Source organism: Episyrphus balteatus, chromosome 2 (assembly GCF_945859705.1).
Source record: "Episyrphus balteatus chromosome 2, idEpiBalt1.1, whole genome shotgun sequence".
In the NCBI taxonomy this organism is placed as follows: domain Eukaryota; kingdom Metazoa; phylum Arthropoda; class Insecta; order Diptera; family Syrphidae; genus Episyrphus; species Episyrphus balteatus.
Window position 1 is genome coordinate 22838320 of NC_079135.1, and position 15078 is coordinate 22853397.

The window sequence follows — 15078 nt, forward strand, 5'->3', positions numbered from 1 at the left end:
GCACCTTGCCGAAGGCATAAATAAATATTATCGTGCCCAAAAGGCACATCCTTAATCTACCCTCTGCCATCAATCGACTAGCAATAAATTCCCACACAAGACTTAAAACACTCAAATTCAAAACCATTAGCAATTAAGTGCAGTTATTTAGTTAAGGATTGTTAGGCATGACCGACTTGACTCGCGAAGCTTCTCTTGTTCTCGTCTCTTTTTTTCGCAATTTATGGTCAACTTTAACTTGTTTTTTTTTTTTTTTTTTTTGGGTCTTCTTTTTCCTGGGCCTCTGATATATTTATGTTCTGTCCAATTAAGGATATTTCAATTTTTTCATTCCCAACAGCAAAAAGGACGAAGAAAAAAGGACGAAGGATAAAAAAAAACCATTCGATTTAAATGTAAAAACTTATAATTTATAATTTATTCAATTGTTTTTTTGTCTTCCTAATCTAATCTTTTAATAATGCTTCTCGATGACCCTCAACTTGCTGTAGGGGGCGTAATGGTGCAAGTGCTTGCCCAAACTTGAGTAGTAAGCCAGGTGGGATCCACCATGGGCATACAAATCGGCATGATGATGATGATCATGATGAACATCATGATGATGAAGACCATCACGGATGACCAATGGGGCAGTGTGCACATGAGTGTGGGCAATTTCGCGCTGGTAGTGATGATCGACAACGGGCTTGGTGTAGTGCAAGAAGTGATGGGGTTCGTGGTGCACAACCTTGGTTACATGGTGGACTGGTTCAACCTGATGAATAGGTTCATGATGGACAATCTTGGCGGCTGGCAAGTCATGATGCAGATCGGCATGATGATGGACATCGGCATGATGATGAACATCAGCGGTAGCGGCAGCAATCGATACTCCATTCTCTTCGATAACAATGGCAGGTGATTGGGCTATGTGAACATCGGTATGGTGTCCAGCATCAATGTGTGATGAGTATTCGTCGACATGTCCATGTCCGAGTCCGTGTAGTAGTCCAGCGTCTACAGTGAAGGCGAGGGCGAGAAGGCAGATGAAGGTCTGAAAAGAAAATATTTTGTTTTCGAAATTAGAAGTGAAATTCAAAATAAGATAGTTTTCGAAGTTGGAGAAGTGAAATAAGATTTTATTGAAAAAACTGAGTAAGTCGAGCAAACAAATGAATTTAAACTTTAAAAATATTTTTCGAACATTTTTCGAAGTTCGAATTTTTTCGCTTTTAGAATTTTCCGAACTCAAAGCTTTGCCAAAATTAGATAAAAATAGATTTTTGATTAATTTATTTGGAATTGCTATTAGGCAAGTTTTTTTCACTTTTTCAAACGTTTTTCGAAGTAACAAGGATGTTTTCGAAGTTGGGCAGCACAATTCGATTTTCGATAAAAATTCTCCGAGAAAAAAAGTTAAAGTCAAGACAAGAATTTTATCGCACTCAAAAGTTTTTCGAACTTAAAGTTTTCGAAATTAGATATCACCCGAAATCGGAAGTTATTAACTTTAAATTTAACCGAAATTTAAAGAAGTTAGAATGAGAAATAACATTGAACTCGAGGTATGTTGTAATCCGATAACAAAAGTTTAGAAATGTTTTTCGAAAATGTTCGAAAATTTTCGAAATTAGAATTTTTTTGCCTCTGAGCAAATAAATTTACTGAAATTAGATATCAGTTGAATTTAATAAATTTTCCGATGTTAGATCACTTTGAAAACAATTCGATGTTATGAGTTAATCGTATCAAGAAAATACTTTTCAAATGGATCTTATAACCCGAGCTTATAAATGATTCGAAATTCGAATTTATCAAACCGAAATACTAGTTTCGGAATATTCGAAATTAAAACTTAAACTAACCTTCATTATTAAAGATTAAAGACTTAGGAAAAAGTTTACAAAAATATGAAAAAAAAAGAACTGAAGACTGGCTTCTTTGTTTAACTGAGCAAGCTCAACTGATGCCTTACTCAAATGTGCGATCAGCTTTTATACTAAACAAAAAAAACCTTTACACACTTTGATATTGTCAAATTGTCAAACACTTGCATTTTCGCAATCAAAATGTGAATACAAAACACACGAAAAAGAAAAACCCACTGAAACAAAAAAAAAAACAAATTCGTAGACGAAACGAAAGTGATGAAGAATTTCGAATGCAGCTAAAGACTTACGATTACAATCGAATCGGGAATAACAATCGAAAAAAAAAAACTTTTGATTAAGAGGTTACCGCCTTCTTGCGGAAGTTTGATATCTGTGTTTTTATCAGCTGCTACTGTCACGTAGAATTTTGCATGTAAATAAGTTTAGTTTGACAATTTGACGCGTTTCGTCTGAGTTTATTGTACCGCAATCTATAAGACGATCGTATACGCTATTGCTCATCTAATGCCATAATTGGCAGAGCGAGTTGCTTGCCAAACTTTCGTGCGTGCCACTGGCCCAAATTGCTACTACTACACTGGCTAGTTTGTTTGCGGTTTCACTTTCGTTTAGTCAAATTGCCAAAGTGTGGACGTGCCCTTTTTGTTGATGATGTGGCATAGGCAGTATAGGCACCCTCGTCTTTTTTTTTTTTGAATTCTATTGCTCATTTATAAATTACATAACGACATGGTGTTAGGGCGCGTTTAACTCATTGACATGCATCACTGGTAACCAATGTTGGACAAATTTGCTTACTGATAATACCACGCGTTAACTCGAAAGACGATTACTGGGAACGTCCCCGTCGTCGTCGACGCGACAAATTACGTGCCCACGCATTGTGGTTTGAGTTAATTGATTAAAAGCTGGTGTGAAGTAATTGTGTGATATGCTTATTGGGTATTCTGGGCACAGGTTCAAGAAGTTCGCTTGAACTAGAGACAACGACAACGATTCATTTACACTCAGAGTTAATAGTTTCAATGATTTACTATTTTATTGAGTGACAGTTTTTCGATGTCATAATTTTTAGTTGTTGGGGGTTTTCAACGTAATAGAGTTTGTGATCAGAGTTTTGTTTGAGTGCAGATCATTTGTTTTGAGTAAGTTGTTTGGTTAAGGTCGAGGTGGTGTTCAAAATTGATATTTGGTTAAGAAGTTAATTTCAAATTCTTTTAAGTCGTACTAAAAATTAATCTCAAACATTATTTTTAATTTCAGTTTCAGTTCTTGTAGTGGATATTGTAGATTTTTTGTTATTTTTTGGTAAAAAAAATATTCAAATTTTTAACATTGAAAATATCGTAAGAAAAATGGTAAATTTCTTCTATGAATGAGAAATGAGTCTATCGATGTAATTTAAACGAATATTTTTAAAATTTCTATCAATTTTTCAAGCAAAATTTTATGAAAAAACAACGTAAAAATCGTTTTTTTTTATATCCAAAATGCTATTTAATTTTTTTCCAAACACTTATAATTTTGTTTTGAAAGAAAATTTGATGATTTCTAAAATCGAATGGTAAATGGGTACAAAGAATACATAAATAATATAGAATCTAGCTAATCTAAACTTTTTCTATGAGGCCCAAGGTCTTATAACATATTTACATCAATAGTTTAAAAAAATAAAGTTTTAACGTCAGCTCTTTCGTTTTAGGGAATAAAACTTACATCAAAGTCCTTCTCGGGGTTGAAGTTGATTTTTATTAAATTGTATTCATTTTATAGCTCGTTATAGCCACAGTAATAATATTTTTTTCATATTTACATGTTTAGAGGTGTTTGTTTATTTAAATACTTATTTATTAATTATTTTTTTCCACTTTTACACTATACAAAAGTCACCAAAAGGCTATACAACAAAATTAAAACCGTCCCGCTACACAGATTATACTGCGTGATTACATGGGTGGTCAGCTTTGTATTACAAAACAAATTGTTTTTTTTTTTCGATAACTGAAAATAATTACGCTACCGCCCGCCATCGCATCGTCACGACTCCAAAAGAAAAACGAACTACACAAAGGAACCAGGATGCAATAATAATATGATAATGATATGTTCCCTAAAATACGGTTGCGCCCCCCAGCTTTGATTTTTCAGATCAGATATACTTCCGCGGTCAGTGGCTTCAAAATGTATGTATATGATAATACTGCGCATTGAATCTAAATTATAGGGCTGATCAACTTTGTAATAATTTTTTCGGGCCACTTTCGGTTATAAATTGTCCATATGACCAAAATTACTACACTACTGGTTTCGAGTGAACCTGAGAAAGTATACACACATCTTTCTTTCATATGCAAAACAGTTTTAAAAAAGAAGAAGGGAAATTTCTGGTAGCACTTTGAGTTATTATTGTGGGTTGGGCTACAAATTCAACCCAAAATCGTTATAGATTACACTTTACACTGTCCTTTCTTGTTCAGATGCAGATGTGATATCTCCATATCATTTCACTCTTCAAAAGCCTTTAAGAGATTGGTTAAACTACGTACTTGGAAACAATTTTCAAAAAAAAAAGGTTAAAACCTATCATTAGACCCTTTTTTTTTGTCCTCGAGGCGATTATTCGTTCTCAAAAGAGATTCCATTAAAACAAAATTACCTCCAAGCTATCATAAGAAACAATTAAAAGAAAGTGATGAATGGAAGGAGTATGCCTCTCTACAATCACACTTTTCAAAGGCAAGCCGACTTTCGGTGAGTATAATTTGTAACCCATTCATTGCAAAAATGTATATAAATATCATTTGCTATTACACATCTTCTTTTCACAAAGATTGGAGAGGTCATAATCTATCTTTTTCGTATGAAGCCTTGCTAAAATTAGCTTTTGAAAACATTTTAAAACTCCTGCAAAATAATTATCATTAAAACCCGCTGATCTATAGAACACCGAATACAATAGCTTGAATTGTGGTGGTGGTGGCGGCATGAGGTTGCTATCAAGGACGATATAATGGACTTGGCAAAAACATCAGAAGAAACACCTTCAATAGAATCTATGTCTATTATTTTGCTTTTGATTCTAATCTCTTATCTTACATTCGTGAGTAGGGTTGTGCTAAAGAACGAGTTTTTAAAGAGCAGTGAGCAGTATACAAAAAAAGCGATTTATAGCTGCTATTTAATCACTCTTTAAATAGCAGTTTAAGCAGCAAATTATACTCTTTAAATTCCATACTGATTTATGATTGAAAAAATGTAACAAAATATAAATAAAATGTAAATACGTTACCATTTTCGAATTTAATAAGAAATAACTCCTTAAATGCAATAGTAATTCAATTCTGTTTCGTCATCATAATTTTAAACTTTCCTGTATATATTCAATAAGCCTTATATTTCTTCTAAAGAATTTAACCATAACTAAAGCGAATATGTTTTGTAAAAAGTATAAAAATAATTTCTTGAAATCATAAATTTTTTAAGAAAAAAAGCGAAAAAAATTAACTTTTTTTTTCTTTACACATCATACTGTCAATATTTTTACATGACAGTCTGTAATAAATTTTATATCATCTGAAAGCTTATTATTTAAGCTTTCAATATTTACTTAAATTATGTTTGAATGACATCTAGAAAAAAAGCTGTAATTTTTTGAATGCAATCAATTATCATAAAAAAAATTAAAAAATTTTGTTTTTTCTTTCACCACGATTTGGTCCATTTTTTTATAAGACAAATTATAATAAATTTTATATCATTGAAAAGCTTATAATTTCACCTTAAAAAATTTACTTCAACCATATCTGTACGACATCTACAAAAAAAGTTACAATTTTTTAAAGACAATCATGGCAAAATTAAAACTGAGATTATGGCACTTCCCTCACTGGTTGCTGATGTTGGCAATCGATTTTTGTTCTCGCTCGTCTCAATCAGTACAAGCTTCAGTCGTACCATATAAATACACGTTAAGTGAACCACCCAACTTGGTGGCGTCAGGTTTTTCCGCTACGAATTTTTTTTAATTCGGTAATCATGCCAAGGCCCGCGGTAAAATCTATGCAATAGTTTAAAAAGAATAAAGCAAATTAGATTGGTGAGCAGCTATACTGAAGAGCAATCGCAACTGTTCACTGCTCAGAAAAAGAGCAGCTATCGCAATAACTGACTCACCTCTATTCGCAAGTCCAGTCAGAGATGATCTACAAATTATACACTATATTATATCCACACGTGTCCGTCAGATTGACGGTTGTATCTGTCAATAACACAGAAGCTCTCGAGCTCAAAAGGTAGCGGCTATTATTTGTGTAAAGTGCAAGACAATAGGCGAACCTCAGGTGGGAGTCGTCAGTAAATCAAGGAACGTAGAAAACCATTGTGGGGGAACTTCAGAAGATGCAATAAATTTTGCAGTTTCTGATTGATTGACGGAACTGGACTTGAGCACCTGGTCTATTTGATATGTACCACAAAAGTCAGGCAAGGAAAAATTCACAAATTCAAAAAATAGAAGGCTAAGTTTTAAGGTCCATTGCGACCCAGTAAATTCTATCAAAAAACCACTTTTATCACTTCGAATCTACCTTCTAACAATAGAGCCTTGCATTGACCATTTCCGTTAGTACAGGTATAATTCATAAAACCGAAAGTATAACCACCATATGCGAGCGAGTACTTCCATTCTCTCTCTCCACTTTACATATAGATTTTTTCAAAGCCCCATTTTTGTGCAAAAAGACAACGACGACATTTAGCTTTTGCCGAGTATAGGTATCTATAGTTTTCCATTCATTCCGTTAAACGATGATAAAGTGCAAGAAAAAGGTAGCAAGTGCGACGGCACCTGACATCGCTGCCGCAGCGCGATACACATAATAGAAAAGGAAACCCTTTGAACAAAAGCCGAACATTTATATATGTGTGTTGTAAGCCCAACAACACTCCGACTCGGTCCGGTTATAAAAGATAGCTGCTATACCACCATCATATCACCTACAACGCGGCGATGGGGACCTGCCCAAAAAGTGTTGGCACATTCACCGACCGCGCGGCGCGAAATATACAAGTGCAACCAAAGTATAAACCTCGCTATAACCAACTGCACCATTGGAGCTTATTCAGCCGAATAGTTTTCTAGGAATCGAACAAACGGTCATAGAGAAACCGCGCTATTAAACCATTTTGTGTGCTGTTGTGCTGCGTTTTTTTTTTTAGCAAACAGAAAAGTGTGCGGTGAAGGTGGTGGCCCGGGACGACCAACAACGACCAACGATGGCGTCACGCTTTATTGCATACACTCACTGGGATAGCTTATATCTAACAAACAACGTATTAGGTTTTTGGAGACCGCATGCGAATACAAAATGTCAGGAATTTTAATCCCTCATTCATATCGCGTTGGACCTAGGCAAACAATAGGTCGCGTTATATGTTGTGCGCGAGGCGAGTGTGTCTTCCTCCTCTTATTGAATAGGAATTGTAAGGCCAAAAGCTAAAAGGATGCCGCTGTAAAGAGATTCACCATCATGAGGAGATGTGTGGGTACCTGATGCAAGAGGCGTATGATGGTGGTGTAACCGCATGGTGTTGGAGCAGTTGTGGGAGAAGATGTTCACTTTGATATTTTCTATTTTTAGAAAAAGGGTTTCTGAGGTGCAATTTTTATTTTATATCTGGGATAGAAGCGTTTTTTTTCTTTTCTGAGCATATCTTTTAAACATAAAATTTTATTCAAACGCGTTTAAGTAATTGTAATATTAAAATTTTCAAAAAACAACATTTTTGGATTTAAAAAAAAAAAATACTTCAAAACTTTTTTTCTAAAAAATCAATTTTTTGAAAATAGGTAAGTGAAATTTTTCAAAATTTCGTTTTAAACTCCAAATTAATTATTATTATTTCTTCAAAATGGCATACCAATTTTTTGGAAAATGTTAGAAAATTTGTATACATAAACTCACACGTCGAGTGTTTGAGATATTTGAATCTGAAGTTTTCTAGGTTCCTATTCCAAAACTCGTATTTTTTTCGTCAATTTACTATAAAATTTGAAAAATCTCAAAAAACAAAAATTATAGTATATTATACCTAATATAATATCCCAATAACCGATTTTTTTGCTACTTTGTAAGCAACAGTGGTTCTTAGCTTACAGTGGTTTTGCTTCAGGTATTTAATTCAAAATTAGAATTTTTCTATCGGCTAGAGTTTTTGAGATATTTCCCTTTATTACAGGTAAAATAGTACATAAAATCAAGATATAAAAAAAATTGTTACACTCATGAAACCTGTCAAAAAGTTTGCTTTTGGGATAAGAACCAAGGACAAAAAAAGTCTATAAAAAAAAGTTGGGTGGAAGGGTGTTTTTTCGCTGGCAAGAGGAAGGGGGTGAAGGTCAAAAATATACTGACAAAAATTGTTTGTCGAATATCATCATATGACACATGTTTTCCATGTATATTTTAATGCTGAATCTAATGACATCAAAATAAAGTCAATACGATTGCTCTAAGAAAAGTTATTGCCGATTAAAAACAATTGTGCTTGTTTTTTAACTTCAACAAGTAAAATATAACCGAAACCCATGTACAAAAAACATGCTACACTGATAAAATTCGAGATGAAGGTTTTAGATAAAGCAGGGACAAAGGATTCATAAAGTTCTTAAAATTATTTTTGGTGAAAGGGTGTTTTTTTGATGGGTTAAATTGTGTGTGAGGAAAGTATCATAACAGCTGACTTAAATTTTATTAATTTTTTAAAACTTTATGTAAATGTTTTGGTTGGTATAAGAATTAAGAATCTATATAGTGTAAAAAATTATCTTTAGTGAAAGGGTGTTTTTTTTAAGAAATGATGAAATTCGGATTTAGTACCACAAAAACAAGGAAAAAAAATCCCGAACAGTCTATACAAAAATTTTAGGTTAAAGGTTGTTTTTTTGGGAAATAGGGAAAAATCCGCTATAAGTCCGATTAAATCAGTGGTATAAATGGTACCCTTACGAAATTCATTAAATATGTTCTCTTTCAAATGGGAATTACGAATAATGTACCTAAGTCTATAAATTTTTTTTATGTGAAAGGGTATTTTTTTTTTAGAAGTAAAGAAAATATGGGTATATTTGAAAAAGTGTGTAGTACTAGAGTAATATTAGTGGTACCCTATTGAAATTTAGCAATTATGTTACTTTTAAGATAAGAAACAAGAATCTAAAGTGTCTATAAAAATATAATGGTTAAAAGGGTGTTTTTTTTTAGTGAAAACATAAAAGATGGATCACCCTAATGAAATCTGGTAAAAACATTGATTTTGGGATAGAAAGCAAGTATAAAGAGTTTTCATAAAAAAATGGTGTTTTTTTTTCGAAGAGACAGCAAAATCTGCAATTGGTCCCAAAAAGCCAATGATTCGATTTATTTATGGTTTTGATGACAAATTAAACATTTATAGATAAGTTCTTACACGTTTTACGTGAATCATTGGCTTTTTGGGAATAATTGCAGATTTTACTGTCTCTTCACAAAAAAACACCCTTCCACCCAACTTTTTTCTATAGACTTTTTATGTACTTGGTTCTTATCCTAAATGCCTATTTTACCTGTACTACTTATAAAATCTCAATAATCGATTATATTTGCTACTTTTTAAGCAACTCCCTAGTACCTGTATCACCCGAACTAGAGCTGAGGGTAGATTTAAAATCAGCGTTCCCAAATTAGCAAAAAAAAAAAACCAGTCTAGAAACTTCATAAAACAAAAAAAGATGCAATTTTACTTACCAGTGTTACCAAAATGTGTTTTTATGGTAAATTATTTTCTTTTTGTGAAGAACAAAAAAGCATACAAACAAAATAAAAGGTTAAAAAAGTTCGCTGCTCAGCTCTTTTATTTAAACAGTGTACCTTAATTATCATACTTGCGCTTATTTACCATTTGCATGAGTCAATCTTGTCTCTGGAAATATGTATAATAAGTACTTATTCTTTTCTTATTCAAAATGTATGTATACATGAGCACAAGGGTATTGAAACAAAAGACCTGAGAAGCGAACTTAATTTTTTTTACTTCTTTTTGTTAATCACTTTTCCTGCATGTCAAATCCAATCACTTATCTAGACTGCTTCGAAGAAAGACAGATAGATTGAAATATTAAAAGCACCACAAATGTATGCCAAAAAATTTAGCCTCTTCCAAAAAAAAAAAAAAAATTGGCATTTTGTTCTATTAATCAAAATTCTTTTAAACTGCCTTTTTAGTACCTATATTTACCTCCATAAAACTTTCTCTATAAAATATTTATATCTCCTTTCAAAATGCACGCCTTCTTGTGTTATCAACTAAAAAAACAACATAAAGAGTAATAAAAAATTAAGTATTTTTTAATCGTTAAAAAAAAAAAAATACCAATATTTTATCTATAAATGACCTCTTGTAATTCCTTTCCCATAAACGATATAATATGTTCCCGCAACATATAAAAAATCAGACCATGTGGACGAATGATTCCAGAATTTTGTTTTTTTATTTTATCCTTTTGTCCATCATTTTCCTGTCGTTCATCAAAAACCCAAAACCAAAAAAAAAAAACTAAAAAAGGAATCTCATTCGATTAAGGCAATAAAGTGAAAAACAAACAATCCAACAAGGAGGATCAACATCCTACCTGTTGTGTGTCTGTGCATGGTGTCCTCCACCTACAGATCCTCCTACCTGTTGTCTGTTTTACTGCTGTTTTTTTGTGTTTTTTTCTTTCATTCTTGTCGATCTTTATCATCGATTGGCGGCAGCAGGAGCGGCAAAAATACTTCTAGAGCAACATGCTGACGAGAAGCATGGCGAGAGGAGATGGAAGAAATTGTAGATATACAAAAAAGGACACACCGCGTCCGTCTGTCATCGCCCACAACACGATCAATAAATTTGTCCCCTGTTTGACTTGAGTCCGGTTTTGTTGTTTTTATTCCCTTTTTTTGTTCAAAAACGGCCACATTATATTGTGTGACTTGATGCGGGACAAGGATTTGAAGATAGAGAGAGGATGAACGAATAAAAGGAAACGAAACAAAAAAGAAACAGTGGCCGAGATTACTCCGAAAGAAGTTGACAAACTTGGACCTTGTGTCGTTTGAGTTTTTTTTTTTTTTTTTTTTTTTTTGTAATTTCTGATCACCAGTTTTGGCAGAAAAAAAAGAAGACCCAATGTTGTTAGCTGTCTGCGCAAACTATTCCAAAGCCTATTTAGTCGTACACTTTGTTAGGACAAAATCGACAGAGAGTCTCCCACATATTCTTCTGGATGGTGTACAAAACTGAACAACAACAACAACAACAACAAATGGAGTTGAAAAATTCATTCGCATACCGCAAATAGACCGGGGACAAGGCTGGTCCATCTTTTTCCAACAAACATATCGACGACGACGATGGATGATAGGCTACAGCCAAGTCAACCTTTATGTATAGCCGGTGTTTAAGCTGACTGCTTTTTTTTTTGTTTCAGTGGTCGGTCGTTAAATTATCTCGCTGATCACAAATCACTGACTTTTACAGTGCGGTGATATTTGTTTTATGACACCGGAGATGAAATGCAGGAGGACAACATTCAGGTAAATGTGTTTTGAGCTAGAGGTACATATAAAAGGCTTTGATCTTTTGCCGTCCTAAATATGCTTTGATATACGAGTGAAGGTGGTGGGTAAATATTATAAGGGGCAAGTACATATATTCATAGAAATGATGGCGCAAGAACTGGTGCAATGAGATGTTTTTTTTTTTTTTTTAATGAATTCATGTTGATATGAAATGCATCATCTTTAAGATAGAGGTCTTTCACGATAATATCGGACTCTCTTCTGAGATCTATGAAATGTATTAAAATGGGTTTATGATGTAGAAGAGTTTAAAATATCTTGGAATAATCGTTAAAGTTTGATAAAATTTATATTGCCTCATAGTTAATACTGGCTCATAAATCATTGAGGCCTTACAATTTTTTCAAATATAATTAGGATACAAAAAAAAACAATACTCGTACATTTTATAATTTTGTTGATGATTAAGATTAATTTAAAACGTATCTATTTTGTGTTTTTCTCATTTTTTAAGACCCTAATATAAAATTTTTAAATATTTTAACATTATTAAAACTTGAGTTATAAGGTTTATCTTTGATTTAGGATTATTTCATACAAACTTCTTCAAAATCCGTGGAGTCTTAAATTCCTTGGACCTTAAACATTTTATGAATAATAACTAAATAGAGTTTTACCACTTGATTAAAACCTTAAATTGATTCCAAATCTATGTTCTTTCTGAGCATTATTTATTAAGGGCAATAGATTTTCTATTTAGGGTCTATTAAAGTTTAGAATGAGGCCTTAACAATTTTACGTTATTTATACTTCTGAGTACAGTCCAAACCGAATTTAATCGATACAGAAATACTTTTCTTAAGGTCTTAATACTTTTCAAAATGATAAATTAAGACCTTGAAACAAACCATGTTTTAATAAATTCTAAAATATTAGTTAGGACCTTGTGATATCGATTTCATGTATGTATTATTTTTTTTTTAATTTTTTCGCTCTTAAAAGATTTTTGTAAAAGGTTGCACGTTCGTCAAATACATTGTGTTTCTATTAAGGACCTTTACTTAGAAAAAATAAAAAAAAAATATTTGGTAAGTATTAAAGAAATGCATTATGTGTCCTTGAGATTTCACTACTAACTGCTAAAATTTTCATTGGGCTGTCCGTGATTTATTAAAAAACAAATTGAAATATGTTAGCTCAATCCTTTAAGACCTTATAAGTATTAAATTTTTTAAGACTATAATAAATATTTTTATCTTTTTTTAAACTCTATATCAAAATGAATTAAAGTTATAAAAAACCAAAAACATTATTTATCAGCTCTTTCGTTCGTTAAAACAAAATAAAACTTTTCATAATTGTTGCCCCTTCAGACCCTACAATGATTGAGTTTCAAATTTTTGTTTTTACATTAGTTTTAGATTTTATTTCAACAATTTCGACAAATTTATTAAAATAAATTGAAGATTCTTCATCCATTTAATATTGATCTTCTATTAGGGGTCTGTACTCTACGGAAGTTAGAGAAATACAATTTTTAAAACGTCTTATGATCGTTTGAAAGGACCCAAAGTTTTCATGATTTTAAAGCTGCATAAGCTTACTCTAAGGCGAGGCGTAGTAAATTAAGAATTTTTGTAATTGTTAACCGTTAGGACCTTATAAATATAAAATTTGATTTCAGTCAATTTCAATTGTTTTTTTTTTTACTACATTTCCTAGGGAAACGAAATTCTTATTATAATTTTTTTTTTAATTCAATGGGTCCTAAATGCTTTGCGATTTTTTAAATAACAAACAGGCAATTTATTTACAAAACGGAATCAAAACTGCTTTCTAACAACATAAACGTTTTCGAGCGATATGAGGAAAGTGGAATTTTGTTTTGGACCCTTAGAACTTTTCCTTTGGACCCTTAAAAATTCTATTTATTACCATTAAACTTATCAAAAACAATTTTTTAGACCAACTAATTTATTATTGAAGTGTGCAGTGTCGTAAACTTTTTAAGACCCCAAAAAAAATTTTTCCACACTCTCATCTTTAAATTTTTTCAATTATTTTCATTTCAACAACCTCCACGAAGTGATTTAAAAATGAGATTCAGATTAGAATATATTTCTCGATTTGTGGTATTAGCGCCACTTGACCTGTTCTAGATGTTCTTCGTTCATCTATATTTTTTTTTTAAACGAAGAATCATGAATTGAACACTGTGCAATGTGCATGTGGCATTCATCTAAGAATTGAAACGTTTTCCAATTATCACAGCCAGAGATTGTGTCCAGCACATATAGAGAGTCCAGAAACATGGCTTCCAATTATGAATAACATAAGTCACGCATGAGATCACTTTTGATCTGGCCCATCCGCTCATAGTGGTGGCTGAGATCTTCATCTCTTCTAGAAATATAAAATATAAAATTAAAGAGACACAGAGGGAGCTGCTGTTGCTGCAAAAGAATTGGTATAGAATAGAATGCAATCAATGCTGAATGTCGATGATGATGATGATGCTGCCGACTGCTGCTGTACGGGGTGGTTCAATAAGGACAATCTATGCAGGTGTTACCGCACTGCATCTCCCAGACTGATCGTGCATAGAGCTCGCACATTAGCGTCAACAAATGAGATCAATATAATAATTATGCCGCACAGCCTTGAAGTCGTGTCTTCATCATTATCTCGCTTTTCGCTACTACTAGCCTACGTATAGACAACGTGGTGGAGTATAGAATGGATGAGCCAGAAGGGGCGGACATCACAACAGAACTCCAACTGTGATCGCCCGGCCGAAAGAATGGAACTATAACTCTATTCAAGGATGCGCGCGCGCGAACTCCCCAAAAGGTCTCGCCAGGCTATCGACTGCAATTTACAACTTCACATGTTCTCTTCGGGATTATGTTCATCGGTGGCGGCCAATATATGACGACGACTTCTTCGATGATGACGGCGACGCGCCCCAGCATAATGTAACGTCTTAATGCGAAAAGTTTCGCGTATCGAAATTGAATGAGGAAATATCATTATCATCGGCAGCATCATCAGCATCATCATCACCAAGCTGGCACCATCATCGCCATCACCACCATCAGCGTCAATGTGGCGTGGCAGAAGCAATATTCAGTCCATTCAAAGCCTTACAGCTGAAGCAATGGATCCCCCATATCTGATATAGCGATATACAACAGCATATACAGCAGCTAGCTGGTAGCGCTTCGAAAAGATGCCTCTAGGCTTTCAGGCGGCTGCTAACTTAGCGAATAGAGAGGTGCGCGCAGACGCAACAAATAAAAATTACTAATTTAGCACAGTGTGAGTGTCTGGCTTTATCACAAAAAAAGTATCTCGTCGATACAATAGTTCATGGTTGCAGACAGATATGTACAACGACGACGTGCGGACGCTCGACTTGGAGTATAGACTCACAGCTCAAGCGATGCAAATTGCTGTAGAAAGAGATCGATTGCTGGCTAGAAGATATATCTGGGGGCACCACCAGCTACAACATCATAGCTACGTAACACTTGAGATGTGGGAATATATAAAGGAGTTTTGTGTGTGTGTGTGAGAGCGCGTGCACCCCATCTCCCAGATGGATGACTCGG

At 33.4% G+C, this 15078-nt stretch overlaps 1 protein-coding gene across 1 annotated transcript in view; it reads right to left on the reverse strand.

Annotated features, from left to right (window-relative positions):
- Positions 1-454: 454 nt before the first annotated feature.
- LOC129908414 (histidine-rich glycoprotein) overlaps positions 455-15078 on the reverse strand; it is a 38261-nt gene continuing 23637 nt past the window's right edge. The window contains exon 2 of the mRNA XM_055984873.1: positions 455-1033. Coding sequence (XP_055840848.1) covers positions 455-1033 — 579 coding nt within the window. The remainder of the gene's footprint in view (positions 1034-15078) is intronic.